The sequence below is a fragment of the Bubalus kerabau genome, chromosome 3 (genome assembly GCF_029407905.1).
Source record: "Bubalus kerabau isolate K-KA32 ecotype Philippines breed swamp buffalo chromosome 3, PCC_UOA_SB_1v2, whole genome shotgun sequence".
NCBI classification, from domain to species: domain Eukaryota; kingdom Metazoa; phylum Chordata; class Mammalia; order Artiodactyla; family Bovidae; genus Bubalus; species Bubalus kerabau.
Window position 1 is genome coordinate 19,980,541 of NC_073626.1, and position 15,741 is coordinate 19,996,281.

The following is a 15,741-nucleotide window of genomic DNA, read 5'->3' on the forward strand; positions in this document are numbered from 1 at the left end:
GGAGAGCTACTTGGAAAAGCTCAGACAGATACTTTGGAAGGGTGGTTTTGAAGGCGAGGGAAAATGCCAGGTGTTAGCCTCCTCAGGCAGGAAGCTTTTCACACGGACGTGTATACCAGCTGCTTCCCTCACCCTCCAGGTGATTTCTTCTGCCCCCAAGGGTGACTCTCTGGTGCTGTTTTGGAAATAAAATTAGACTCTGATTTCTGAACCAGATTAGTTTATTTGCCACTATAATCCTAGGCTGCCATCTTCCTATTTCTAATCCTTCTAGCTTCCTGCCTTTCTTCAGTTTTTGACTAGCTGAATTTCATCCTGTGTGTCATTGAAACAACATGCTTTACAGTTCAGCCAAAATAAAGCAAGATTTTAGAAAAGAAATGTGATCTCAGATAAAGCCAGACATAAATCTAGTTTAGTGTGTCCATGGTTTACTTAATTCATCTGTGTAAATGCTTCTGCTTCCAACTGCTCCACTCTATCTTTGCATAAAAGCTGGCTTTGCTTTCTTGTGGCCAGAAAATACCAGAATGATGGTACTGAACCAGGGTGAACCATTCCAAATTGCCAGATTCTGTCATATCACTTTCATTAGGAACATCTTCTTAAACCCATAGTTGCCCCCAAATTGAGAACTTTCAGAATGGTGGGGGTTAATTACAGGTGTGTTCAGGTGAGAAATTATGTTGCATTTAGGCGATGTCATAATTTACATAAGAATTTGAAGGAGTTACTAACATTTGACTTCATTTGGTTATATCTGCACATGCTTCAATCATAAAGATTATAAAGAAGTAGGAGTATTTTTCAATGCTAGCAGAATGCTTGTACTTAAATGTTTGGGTAGGGTATTTGAGGTTTTCTCTAGGAGTAGAACAGGCCAACGAGGCAACTTGTCAGACTCCAGCACATTTTATCTGGAATATTCATTCAATCAGCCATTAAAAAGAATACATTTGAATCAGTTCTAATGAGGTGGATGAAACTGGAGCCTATTATACAGAGTGAAGTAAGCCAGAAAGAAAAATACCAATACAGTATACTAACGCATATATATGGAATTTAGAAAGATGGTAACAATAACCCTGTGTACGAGACAGCAAAAGAGACACTGATGTATAGAAGAGTCTTATGGACTCTGTGGGAGAGGGAGAGGGTGGGAAGATTTGGGAGAATGGCATTGAAACATGTAAAATATCATGTATGAAACGAGTTGCCAGTCCAGGTTCAATGCACGATACTGGATGCTTGGGGCTGGTGCACTGGGACGACCCAGAGGGATGGTATGGGAAGGGAGGAGGGAGGAGGGTTCAGGATGGGGAACACATATATACCTGTGGCGGATTCATTTTGATATTTGGCAAAACTAATACAATTATGTAAAGTTTAAAAATAAAATAAAATTAAAAAAAAATAAAATCACATTCAAAACCAAAAAAAAAAAAAAAGAAAAGAAAATGGAAGTGACTGGGAACATTTTTCTCTACAAGGTGACTGGAATTCATAAGGGTGAGAATTATACACATAGCCAGTATGCTTTTAAGTCATTAAAGATTAAAATAATGTTCAACTAGCTTAAAAAAAAAAGATTAAAATAATGTTTGATATGACTTAGTATGTTTATGTCACCACTTTGCATCCAGGGCCTGTCATGGTCCTGGGTGATTCCAAACTGCCAGTAGCCTTCCTCACAGCCTGTGACCTCTTCCCTCCTCCCCACTTTACCCCTGATGGACATACCTTCGACCTGTCCTCTCCTGGCACGGCTTCTCCTGGGGGTGAAATCATCATTTTGTCATCTCTCTTGAACTAGTCTGTAGTCTTTCACTTTCTCTTCCTTGGTACCCATACTTGGACTTTTGGGGGGCCTCCTGGCCATGGATCCCTTGACTTTTGCCCTTTCCATTTCTTTCTACCTTCCCTTCCTTTCCTGTCCACCAAGCCCCACAGTATCCATTACTTCAGCGGGGCCCTGTCAATATCCTCTACTCCTTCTGTCCCCACTGTGTTCCTGGCTCGCCTGCCTGGAAAGCCTGCCTGCTGCATCAAGCAGACTGCCTTACCTCCACCCACATTTGGGCAGCTGGGAGGTGCGGGAGAAGATCCCACAGCTGTTCAGCTTGCTGCCACCAGCAGTTCCGGGACCTTAACTTTCTCTGGGCTCTTAACAGTCTCAGGAGGTTTTTTTTCATGTCTCAAGTTATTTACTCTCTTTATTTCCAAAGTTTGCCCTGGCTTCTCCCCGACCCCTGTACATGTTTGTTTCCAGTGCTGTCTGTTCATCTGACACTCCTTGTGTAGTCTCTATGAGGCTCCTCTCCTCGTTGCCTGGAGAATGAAACCCCCACCCCTTCATTTGACCTCTGAGGTATCCCTGTGACCTGGTCCCCACTTAGCTTCCAGACTTCTCTGTCCCCTCCTCGCTGTTGCACATTATTTGCTAACAGATTTGAACTGCGTTCAGTCTCTGGTAAGCACACGCTCCCTGGGATTGTAGTCCAGAGGAAGAGAGAGCAAGCAGAACGGCTCTTCCAGGGGGCAATGCTCAGGTTCCTAATGGATGTTTGTACTATTGAAGGACAAAAGAGAAGACTTGCACTTCAGTTCCTTGAAAATTAGTAATTTATATTTAACATATACATAATCTCATAAATTATTATTATTTTTTAGATAATTTATTAAGTGGAACACACCAGTTTTTAACTACTCTAATAAATTTAATGTTATGAAAGAACTAAATGACATGGAGACTATTTGCATTGTTAGATACCTTTAATTTATTATTAAGTGTCTATAATTCTCCAGCTCCCTAGTCTCAAAAAAAGATGGAATTATATTTACCAAAATGAAAATGATACCCATTCTTTGTTTAAAAAAAAAAAAAAAGGTGTATCCCAAAATAAACTTTTGAGTACAATTCAGAAAACTTGATTTTTGAAATGTGTTGTTGTCGTCATTGTTGCCCTTACAGAAGAATCATGAAAAAAGTCTTCATGGAGCCATCTGAGCGACTGGCCAGCCTCCAAGCTCTGTGGGACAGCCAGACTGTGACTGAGCAGGGCCCCTGTGGTGAGCGTGCCTTTTAAAACCAAAAAATAAATGGTTGGATGCATGCCCTTTTGCCAGGAAGCTAAGTCTATTCCTAGTGTGCTACCGTAAAGGTACAATTACTTTTAAGGTGTAATTAGCACCGCACCGACTTTAGATTGGTGGACAAACGTCCTATATTTAAGCTGTATTGCATCCTGCTATGTACTTACTATAAAACACGGGGGAGAATCTTTGCTCTTTTCCCCAAACGGAAAGAATAATCAGCATTGTTAACGTCGGCCATATTTAAGCTTTTAAATTTTACCTTAAAAATCATTTGGTCGAAAACCTGTCACACTTCTGTTGTCTGATTCAGGTGGATTTTCTCAGATGTATGCCTGTGTTTGTGACTGGCTTGGATTTTCATACAGGGAAGAAGTACAATGGGTAAGTGTGTCTGTATGCATGCATGCACACATACTGTCTCTCACACACCTGGAGAAAATTCCAGGATTTGGCTTATTTCTCCTCCCCTCCATTCATTGCTTGCTTAAAAATCTTCCTTCTTCAGATTACATAAAAATCTGCCTGTGTCATTGTCTGATTCTCTTTGTGTCTCTCTTGCGTCTCTGATCATTTGCGGGGACTATTTACATAACTAAATTGTTTCAAATAGGATGTGGATACAATTTATCTGACACAAGACACCAGGGAATTGAATTTACAAGACTTCAGTCATCTTGACCACAGGTAAGCTACTTATTTTTTCTTTCCTTTTTTCTCTCCTGATTTTGCTTTCAGAGCTGACCTTGTCTGTCAGTACTTACCTGTGTTCATTATCTCCAGAGAATCCTTTCCTGAGGTGAATCAGGAGAACCTAAGAATCTCTGAATTTTGCTTTTTCCTGTTTCCTATGTGTTATTCACTATAAAGAGTTTGGAATGGGGGGTGCATGAGTGTACCTCAACTTATAAACTGTGGAAACAATTTAATTCTTGGGTTCTCATGCCAGCCCACAAGTCTATGTAATCTACCCTGTATATAAATTCTAGTACTATTTTGCCTAATTACCATTTAGAACATTTTTCTATGAGGGAACTTTGTGCTGAAATCCTAGCAAATGACTTTTAGTTGACAATTTCTTTCTGTAACCAGGATGGCTAGGGTTTATATGTATATATTGGTGGAAATCAATTTTCCAGCATCTATCTTAATCATAAGGTAGATGATCATCCCCTCCCCAGACCTTATCTGGTCACTTATCCCAACCTATCTCAATCTTCTCAACCCTAGAGATGGTGCTGCCTATTTGTGTGTGTGTGTGTGTTAGTCGCTCAGTTGTGTTCGACTCTTACACGACCGCATGGACTGTAGCCCAGCAGGCCCCTCTGTCTATGGGATTCTCTAGGCAAGAATACTGGAGTGGGTTGCCATGGGCAGATACGATAGCCCCATTGCAAGGAATCCCAGCTAAAGAAATCTTTTCTCTCTGTTTGGAATGGAGAGAGAAATCTGAGACTCCATCTGTATTTTTCATGCCAGTGGTCCCCAACCTTTTTGGCACCAGGGGCCAGTTTTGTGGAAGACACCAGTTTACCTCCTTCTATATGGCCCAGTTCCTAACAGGCCACAGACCTCTCCATGGCCCAAGAGTTGGATACCCCTGTTTTATGCCATTTGGACAATTGGAATTATAAAGAGGCTGATTGCCTCTTCTTACTGCTAGCATCTCACCCCCCAAATACCAATGCAAATTATTTTGCCACTTACCTGGCAGGAAATCCAGAGTTGTAGTAGGGTCCCTAAAGAGTTGTAACCAACTGAGTTGAGCAAAGAAGAAGTATATAGGGCAGATATGACTTGTCTCTGCACATCCTGGGCCTGTGGAGGACAGTGAAGCAGGCTCAGTTGTGTCTGTAGATATGGCTGAAATGCCGGAAGCCCCCAGTTCTCAAGCTTGGATATGACTGTTTTTTTTTGTGAAATAGGCAGTTTTCCCCTGCTTAGAGCCATTCTCCCTCCTCTTATATTTGCAGGAATGTCATACTCCCCATTTAGGCAAGGTGTTTTCTGTGTAGCTTGTGAAAACGTGAACTGAGAAACAAAAAGGGAAAATATTTTACTTTGTATTTTTTCAATAAAAACAGAATAGAGCATATAGAATAACATTAAAATAGGTAGGCCTACAGTATCCAATCTCTAGTCCCAGGATCTCTTTATATTCTTAAAAGTAGTTGTGCTTTTGTTTATGTAAGTTTTATCGTTTGGTACTTCTCATATTGGAAATTGAAACTAAAATAAAAAGCTTAAGTCCTTTAAAAATAACATGTTGGCATATAATAAGTTTATGTTAAACCTATTTTTATTAAAAAAATGGGTTATAAAAGTAACTTTTCTGCTAACATAGATACCATTTTTATAAATAATAACTATATTCCATAACAAAAATCAGTGAGCAAGAAAGGTGGCATCAGTTTACCTTTTTGGCAGATGATTTTGATTTCTGATTTAATAGAAGGCAGCTGGATTCTCATATCTGCTGCTGCATTCAGTCTGTTAGGAAATGTGTTTTGACTGAAGAATTAGGAAGAAAGTCCAACCATATGCAGATGTGCAGTAAGGATGGAGTATTTTTAATCACTGTTTCACATGATTACTTGATGTTCTCTTTTGATACTTTACCACAACTCAGCAAGTGTTGGAATCTGAAGCCATTATCAGTGAACTTCACTCTTTTAGAAACTGTTGGTTTACTGAGTTATGCATTGCATGCAGATGTTTCACTATTGTACAATAATGGGGAGAAACAAAGGCATTTTAAAACTATCACCACTGATCTTAATCAAAAAATCTTTAAGAATGGCAAGCCTTGTCATGCTCATAGTGGCAGATAAAAGTTTCCCAAGATTCAAATTCTTGCTTTCAAGATATAATTTTACTGTTGGAAAAAAGTGCTACCAGGTGATTTGCTTGCCGTGACTGGCGAACTTCTTACGTTTTAGAGAAAATATCTGCCAACTCCTAAGTCTGAATAACCATACTTGGTCATTTTTTCCATGGTGTTCCATGAGAAAAGAGAGTTAGTTTTGGGAGTAACATTAACACTGTGTGTAAAGAAAATGCTTTACATGGAGACAGTTATCACTTTGGTATATAGAGGAAGCAGGTTGTGTCGACTTCTGTGTTGTTGCAGAGTATTTAAAAGGCATGTTCTCAGGGGCTGAGATTTAATTGAAAGAGTACTTTTTACTTTTTCATCAAGGACGTTTTTGTAAATATTTATTTATTTGGCTGCACCAGGTCTTAGTTATGGCATGTGGGGTCTTTAGTTGTGGCATGCGGGATCTGGTTCCCTGATCAGGGATCGAACCTGAGCCCCTGCATTGGGAGTGTGGAGTCTTAGCCACTGGACCACTAGGGAAGTCCCTCGTCAAGGACATTCTTAAATGACATTAACCTTCATTTGTGTGTCAGTGAAGAATATAGTGACAACTAGCACAGCTTGGTGCTACTGCCTTGGTTTGTGCTGAGGCACCAGCAGCTTTCGCCACCGTTGCTTTGGCACCATCCATGCAGTGTCAACATGTTGGAGTGGACACATTTGTTTTAGTATTAGTATGAAGGTTTCTTTGAACTTGTGAACCTCTGAGTGAGTCATGAGGCTCCTAGGGTCCATGGACCATATTTGGAGAACATCCAGTCTGTAGGAATAAAAACATGTAGGGCAGCCTGAGGTGTTTCTTCAGCTTTCATTTATTATATCCTTCATGATTTTTGCACTGTTAATAGGTTATACATAGCATCAGTGCTAAACTTTCCAGTTAATCCCCTGTGCTTAATTTGGTGATTAAACTACATCTAATTGCTGTGCAGTGTGTGCTTGGTCATGTCTGACTCTCTGTGGCCCCAATGACTGTAGCCTGCCAGGTTCCTCTGTCCATGTAATTTTCCAGGCAAGAATACTGGAGTGGGTTGCCATTTCTTTCTCCAGAAACTGTATGTGGAGAAGCTACCAAATACAGTTGCTTGAAATAGGTAGAGTACTATCCAAATCAAGAATCTTTGTCAAAACTTAGAATTTTCCTATGAGTAGATTTTTCCTAATTCCTTAGCTGGAGAATTTTTATTTCACCACTAAATACTGCATTAATGGGATGAATCTCTAGAACTTCCCAGGTGGTACAGTGGTAAAGAATCTTCCTGCCAGTTCAGGAGGCGCAAGAGATGTGGGTTCCATCCCTTAGTTGGGAAGATCCCCTGCAGAAGGAAAGGGCAAACCACTCCAGTATTCTTGCCTGGAAAATTCCTTGGACAGAGGAGCCTGGTGGGCTCTAGTCCGTGGGGCTGCAAGGAGTCAGACGTGACTGAGCACAAGTCATCATCTACTTTTCTTACTTGCTTAAGGGCTTGAAGAACTTTTTTTTTGTTCCCGAGACTCTGAATTAGAAATTGGAAACATTTTCTAGAGAGGGCCAGATAGTAAATGTTTTAGGCTTTTTGAGGCAGTCACTATTGCAGTTATGCATCACAGCTGATGTAGCTTGAAACAGTTCTAGACACTGTAACTGAATGAGTGTGACTGTGTTTCAATAAAACTTTCTTTGCAAAAATACATGTTGTGGACTGTAGCTTGCTGACTCCTGCTGTAGATCAGTGGCTTCTGATGTGGGATGTATATAACCAACGGAAATGCAAGATGAGCTGCAAAAAACATTATTGTTGACTCCTTTTAAAGTTTCTTATCTTAGTTTTATAACATACATAATCACAATTGTATATTTAGTATATAATAACTGAATCTTAAAAATTCAGAGTTCTCAAAGCTTTTTAACCACAGCGAGCTTGTTTAATAAAAATGGAGACCACTGCTCAAGTCGTGTCCGACTCTGTGCGACCCCAGAGATGGCAGCCCACCAGGCTCCCCTGTCCCTGGGATTCTCCAAGCAAGAATGCTGGAGTGGGTTGCCATTTCCTTCTCCAATGCATGAAAGTGAAAAGTGAAAGTGAAGTCACTCAGTTGTGCCCGACTCTTAGCGACCTCATAGATTGCAGCCCACCAGGCTCCTCCATCCATGGGATTTTCCAGGCAAGAGTACTGGAGTGGGGTGCCATTGCCTTCTCCCCCAGTCCTGTTAGATGGCCTGTATTAACAGTATTTTTCTAACCAAGTTGCAACCAATTATATTGGATGAACATTTCTCTGTATTAGAATGAGCATGCTTACTCATGAAGGAACAGTCTGTACTTAAAGGGCACAGTAGTTTGGAAGAATTCATAATGGCAGAATTTGAGTGTGATATGGGTCATTTAGAGGTTTTACAACAAGCCATGTTGGTACTTTTCTCATTTGGGTATGAGTTAGGAAGAAGAGTGGAGGAATTAGAGGTGCAAGAGGAAAGATGACATGGGTTGCATGTTCTGGAGTTTTTTAGAAAATACAGGCAGTAGTTACCAAATGTATCAATGAATTTTCCACTGTGGCAGTCAGCTCCCATGTATCTCTATCTGATCATAATTCAGATACAAATAAGCAGTTTTGTTTACAGTTTACATTTATTTAAGTGAGATTCTGCATGCTTTTATATGTAGCTGTCCCTGAACCTGATCATTTCAGCTGACTTTCTTCTGGAAAGCCATACACCTTTCATATAATCAGTCTGAATGTTCTCCTGATTGTCTATCACTCAGAGTTTTATTTTCTCATCCCATTCTTTCTCCCAATTGCATTTGGTCATCAGAGGTAGAAACATCCATTCTTAAGGGTCCTTGAAATCATTAGTGCTCCCACAATGGAAGTTTCATGAGGGCTGGGCTCTCTCTATCTTGTTCACACTATATGACTTGATGCTCTGAAATCAAACCAGTGGCTCAGGGAGGATTTTCAAGGGAAACTGAACTGCGCTTGGGGAGTAGATCAGAATCCTGGGAGGCTGAAGGGATTAATTTTTTAGAAGTCCATCAGATTACTCAAATACCTTCTTTCCCATACTCAAGTTGATCATTATTCCTGTCATGGCATTCTTCCGCCAGCTTTGCTCTATGTTACCTATTCCAATCCAGGGCTGAATCCTGTCTGGATTCCTATAAAATTCTGTGTGTTTCTTTCAGTTCACCCACCCAGGTCATTGTCTTTTTGCATCAGGAGTTTGTAGCTTCCTTTTTCTAGGACCAGCTCAGATCCAAAGTGGAAGGTCTGGTTGTTGTATGTGGTACTGATGTTAATGCTGCAGATCTTGTAACAGGGAAACCAAACATGGTATTGGCAGCTTTATCATCTGGAACACAGGATGGAGGAAACAGTAATCCCTATGTGACCCCATCACCACTCCTAGGAGATGGATTTGGAAGAAGGTGTGGGTCTAGGGACGGGGCAGTGCCCTTGTCATTATTCTCATCACAGAGACCTTATTGATGTCCTCACCTGGGAGCTGCTCATCTTCAGACATATGCCCAGTGTTTTGATACATGTTATATCACATGACTTATAGAGCCTCATGAACCAAGAAGAAGCGTATGTATCATATTGAGGCTTCCTACGAGTCAGCATACTGTCCATTCTTTTCACTGTAGACCAACCTCTCTCTTCCTGTGTGTCCTACCTTACCAGACCCTTTATGGTCTGCCCAGGAGCTTCAAGGTAGATTTATAAGCAACTTGAATGCTATAGTTGATTAGTGAATTAATTGATTCTAACTAAGGAACTATCAGAACTAAATGTGAACTTAATTTTAAGGGAAGAAACCAATGTAGAGCTTCTTATACACCTAAATACGCACGTGAGTATGCATGTGTGTACATTTCTAGGAAGGACAGTGAAATTTTGAAAGGGCTTGAAGGAATTTCCCATTAAAAGTATTCCCATATGTTATAAATATGCAATTAAAAAAATTAAAAGTCCCCAAAGAAACAAGACTTTACTGGCCATATCATGGGTAGAACTTGATCTAGAGCATTAATACATCTAAAGAAAGAATGTCTCAGTTTGATGTAAGCTGGTCAGTCATGGGGATTTGCTGATAGCTCAGTTGGTAAAGAATCTGCCTGCAATTCAGGAGACCCTGGTTCGATTCCTGGGCCAGGAAGATCTTCTGGAGAATGGATGGGCTACCCATTCCAGTATTCTTGTGCTTCCTTTGTGGCTCAGATGGTAAAGAATCTGCCTGCAATGTGAAATACCTGGGTTCAATCTCTGGGTTGGGAAGATCCCCTGGAGAAGGGAATGGCTACCCTTCCCTATAGCCATTACAGTTCATAGGGTCACAAAGAGTCAGACGTGACTGAAGTGACTGAGCACACACACACACACTAATATATTAGTACAGTAGTGCATGTATATAATTTATAGATAAACACAGATTTGGGGGAGATGTGTGCTCAAAATGTTGAGTTGGCCAAAAAGTTTATTTTGGTTTTTCTTACAGACAAACCCAAACAAAGTTTTTGGTCAGTCGTGTTCCAAAGACTCAGACACAACTGAGTGATGGTTAGTCATGGAAGCCTTTACAGGAAAAAGTCATGAAGTCACTTTTGGCAATTTCCATCCAAGCATTGCCCAGGAGAAAAGGGCACTAAGCCAACAGACTTTCAGTATATTGACTCCTTTGTGGATAAACCTATTCCTATTTTAAGATGAATTCATCAGCTATTTAAGTCTAATACCATTAAAACTTGGATTTATCTAAAAAAAAAAAAAAATGTAGGACCAGAGACCCTATTGTTGCTGAATAAGCATTCAAGTGTGAGGATGACAGCGATCATGCCGAATCCAGCCAGTTAGTCTCTGGAGAAGAATAGAAATTAGAAAGTGCTTGGAAAATGTCCATTCAGTTATTATTCATAGCTTCCAAAATTTTATTTAAGCACATTCTTAAAATTTGTTCTAGGTTAGGTTATCAATGGGCCAAAAAGACGCATAGATTGAAGAAGGCTTTGTTATACATTTCTCATGGGTGCTCTCAACGGTCTGTGAGCTGACATGTTAAAAATGTAATTACACTGTAATTTGGAGCGGCAGGGAATGATGAGGGTAGAGGTAGTGGTGCTGAAGAGAAGAGAATATATAGCTTTAACCACATCGATTTTTCTTGTTCCCTGAAGATTTTGCAGAGGAGCTAATCTTATCCATCCTCTAAAGACTCAGCGACATGCATCATTGAGCCTAAACTTGGCTCATGAGAGCCCAGCCAGCAGTTCATCCCTTTCAGATTCATGTTTTTGTGTTGTCATATTTTATACTCATCAAGGTGACATTCACGCGCCTGAGACTTTCACGGAAGAGTTTGGATTAATGTTTGGCAAGGTTGTCCTGAAGCACTGGTTTAATTCTTTCCTAATCTAAGCTCCTTGTCTTTATTCTTGCTCTCACTTAAAAAAGGAAGAAATGCTGTTTGGAGTGTGGAATCAGGTGTGAAGAGCCTTAGCTTCTGTTTCCATTCTTGAGTGAGTGAGTGACTGAGTGAAGTTGCTCAGTCGTGTCTGACTCTTTGCGACCCCGTGGACTGTAGCCCCCCAGGCTCCTCCGTCCATGGGATTCTCCAGGCAAGAATACTGGAGTGGGTTGCCATTTCCTTCTCCATTTCTATAAATAATTCTGTAAAACAGTGGACTCCAGCCTGGGTCAGATGGACTGTGTGGTTAACACAGTTGATATATAGAAAAGCGTGGAGAAAGTAGTAGAACATATTTTATGCTTATTTTGTTCTTCTCTGTTTTGTGTGTGTGCATGTTTTTTTTTTTTTTTTTTTTTAACTGAACCCCCTAGTTGGCTCGGAGAAGGCAATGGCACCCCACTCCAGTACTCTTGCCTGGAAAATCCCATGGATGGAGGAGCCTGGTAGGCTGCAGTCCATGGGGTTGCTAAGAGTCAGGCATGACTTAGCGACTTCCCTTTCACTTTTCACTTTCATGCATTGGAGAAGGAAATGGCAACCCACTCCAGTGTTCTTGCCTGGAGAATCCCAGGGACGGGGGAGCCTGGTGGGCTGCCGTCTCTGGAGTCGCACAGAGTCGGACACGACTGAAGTGACTTAGCAGCAGCACCTAGTTGGCTCAGTGGATAAAGAACCTGCTTGCAATGCAGGAGACACAGGAGATGTGCGTTCAATCTCTGGGATGGAAAGATCCCCTGGAGGAGGAAATGACAACCCACTCCAGTATTCTTGCCTGGAGAATCCCATGGATAGAAGACTATGACAGGTTACAGTTCATAGGGTCACAAAGAGTCAGACGTGACTGAAGTGACTGAGTGCACACACACGCACTAATATATTAATACAGTAGTGCATGTATATAATTTATAGATAAACACACAGATCTGGGGGAGATGTGTGCTCAAAATACTGAGTTGGCCAAAAAGTTTATTTCGGTTTTTCTTGCAGAAAAACCCAAACAAAGTTTTTGGTCAACCTGATACTTTCCAGTTAGGAGTGAATGGTCAAAAAATTTAGAGGCTACTCGTTTAGGCCTCTGGCATTGTCCTCATCTATAAAGTGTCTCACATTGGCATGTCCTTCACAGAGTCAGTGAGTGGTCCAATTTATCATTTCATAATCTATAGGACATACTTGTATATAAATTAGAGTATCAGGCAGGATTGGTGTTCCATGACATCTACAATTTTTTAAAACTCTCTAACTCCCAGTTTCCAACTAGATATAAAGGAAAAGAGTCTAAATTATCCCCAGAAAGACTATCAAATGAATAAATCAGGAAAATATGGCTGTAGTTCTGAGTTTTACCAGCCTTTCTGGAAGAGAGCATATTTCACTGTGTGCACGCAGCAAGCAGAAGAGTGGCCAGACTCTGCATTCTTGCATGAAATACCTCCTGCAAGCTTGTAAACATTTGTAAGATTTCCTGGGGGGAGGTCTTCCATTCTGCGGTGCGTGGATACACTACAGATGATCACGATGTTGTTCATTGGATTTTTACTCTCTATCTTTGTGCTTTTCTGACATCTATTTTGGGGCTTGCTGGACATCTTTCAAATTTGTTCGTTGATGCTCTCCTGGACTTTTCACACTAAAAGTCACAGTGTTTTTACAGTTTCAACGAGGAGAGACAGGCAGGGGGGGAGAAAGACTAAGGAGGGAAATCTGGCCCCAAAATAACAACTGGAAAAATTAAATTCTTACTAAGTCATATACATCAGAAAGATTAGAAATTCTAATTCACTAGATTATCCGGAATTGAGAATTGCAGAGAAATTTAGCAAGTGATTTAGACTCTGAATTGCTTGCCAGCTTCTTTGTTTTTGCATTTTAACTTCTTTTAGTAGCCCTCAAGTATGAGTTTATTTTTGATGTCCAGAGGAACAAGAACACAGTCTTTTTGAGACATCACCTCAGAATATGTCTTAGGATCGGCTTTCAAATTAGGAGCTAAGTGGTTGTTCAAATGTGAAGAAAGGGGTTTGGAATTTTTGATCTGGAAACCCCTGGATATAACCACCCTGGATTCCCCTGTAAAGTAGATTGAAGACTCCTGACAGTATGGAAAGTAACTGACTTATTAGTGAGATGATAGCACAGTGGTTAAGATAATCAGGTCATAGGTCACACCGCTTTGAATCCTGTCTCTTTCCAGACTAAATGTTGTGACCAGCTCTCTAACCTCTCTGCGCCTTGGGAGAGGAGGGTGGGTCTCCATCTGTGGAATGGTGTTAATGACAACGCCTCCCTCCTGGGGTTATTGCGAAGGCTACATGGATTAATGTATGTACATGCTAGTACATAAAAATGTTTAAATGAATGTTTGCTATTTTTATTTCCTAAAAGACTTGCCCTGTTTTTAAATAAGCAACTCTATAAAGTGACTAGTTTTCTTAACTGAAAGGAAAAGTTTTAGACTTGCAAAACCTTTTATTACAGAAAATCTTTGATGTTCAGAGACTGTTTTATGGTCTTTTCTGTGTTGCTTCTGTTTTGTTAGTTGTATGCTGGTATTTTCTTCTAGAAACATATAAGTGAAAAACTTGGTTCTTTTGAGTTTTAAGGGAAAGTTTGGATAATTTGAGGTGTCAACTGCAATGAGAAGTAAGAATTCCAACTTTTATTACCAACCCCAGCTAGTAGCTGGGTTGACAACACCACCACACCAACTCGATATGTAGTACATTTACATCAGGAAAAAGTTAGGGTGTAGGAGCTGTCTTGTCTCCGTTCAGCAGAGTATTAAGAAACAGTTCAGCCCCATGACCCCAAAGGATATTCACACTGGATCTTCCTTTTCAGTATTTACAGTCTTAAAATGTTTTTGCTTCCACTTTAAGAAGGGTCACATGAGATCATACATGAAAACACTGTTGCCAGGTTGCCAGTACTCATCAGAGGCTTCCCTCAACTGCTGTAACTCTTCAAGGCTAACTTCAGATCAAAAGCCACATGGTAATGAAGAGTCTCTTAGGAGGTCAAAGCAAAACATCAGTTCAGTTCAGTCTCTCAGTCGTGTCCAACTCTTTGTGGCCCCATGAATCACAGCACACCAGGCCTCCCTGTCCATCATTAACCCCTGGAGTTCACTCAAACTCATGTCCATTGAGTTGGTGATGCCATCCAGCCATCTCATACACTTTCGTCCCCTTCTCCTCCTGTCCGCAATCCCTCCCAGTATCAGAGTCTTTTCCAATGAGTCAACTCTTTGCATGAGGTGGCCAAAGTATTGGAGTTTTAGCTTTAGCATCACATGCTGCTGCTGCTAAGTCGCTTCAGTCATGTCTGACTCTGTGCGACCCCATAGACAGCAGCCCACTAGGCTCCCCTGTCCCTGGGATTCTCCAGGCAAGAATACCGGAGTGGGTTGCCGTTTCCTTCTTCGATGCATGAAAGTGAAAAGTGAAAGTGAAGTCTTAGTGGGATACAAAATAAAAGTCACAAACTGATGGTAAAAAGCTGTTAACCGCATCCCCCCATGAGAAAATCAGTCAAGAAGACCAGCCCAGGTGTGTGGAATACTTTATACGTTATGTAATATAATCAGTACATTATAAAATATAATCATTATGTAGTAATAAACACTACTTAATGAAAACATAGGAAAGGATTGGTCCTGAGCAACACAGATGCTGTCAGGGAAACCCAGGGAGTTCTTTGCAGTGCAGTGATATCAGTACAACATGTGAATGCAAATTGAGTCTTTATCTAAGATTTGCTTCTGTGCTCACTTGTAACTGTGCTCTAAGAAGGCCATCCTGGAAAATGAACTCTCAGAAATGAAATTAGTTACATCACATCTTGTGTATTTTCTGTTTAAGTGGGACCTAGTCAGAGGGTGAGGGAGACAGGCACAGGGAGAGTGGGCTGGCAGCCGTCACACGATTACCTTGTCTGACCTGGTGTCACACGGCGACACTGGTGGACATCTCCATCTGTGTTGTTTCCAGTGTTTGACAATTATGAATATAGCTGTTATGAACAATAATACATACATTTTTATATAAATGAAAGTCTTTATTTCTCTTGGGTGAATACCCAGGATTGAGATTGCTGAATCATGGTATGTCTTTATTTTTGTCATCCAGTCACTAAGTCATGTGTGGCTCTTTGTGACCCCATGGACAGGTGGTTCTGTGGTAAAGAATCCGTGTGCCCATGCAGGAGATGTGGGTTCATTCCCTGGGTCTGGAAGATCCCCTGGAGAAGGAAATGGCAACCCACTCCAGTATTCTTGCCTGAGAAATCCCATGGATACAGGAACCTGTTGGGCTACAGTCTA

The 15,741-nt window shown here is 40.9% G+C and overlaps 1 protein-coding gene across 9 annotated transcripts in view; it reads left to right on the forward strand.

Annotated features, from left to right (window-relative positions):
* Positions 1 to 15,741, forward strand: part of CARMIL1 (capping protein regulator and myosin 1 linker 1) — a 321,864-nt gene that overhangs the window by 161,559 nt on the left and 144,564 nt on the right. For all 9 annotated transcript variants that reach the window (XM_055570803.1, XM_055570804.1, XM_055570809.1 and 6 more), the window contains 3 exons: positions 2,972 to 3,069; positions 3,407 to 3,477; positions 3,707 to 3,780. In XM_055570803.1, coding sequence (XP_055426778.1) covers positions 2,972 to 3,069; positions 3,407 to 3,477; positions 3,707 to 3,780 — 243 coding nt within the window. The remainder of the gene's footprint in view (positions 1 to 2,971; positions 3,070 to 3,406; positions 3,478 to 3,706; positions 3,781 to 15,741) is intronic.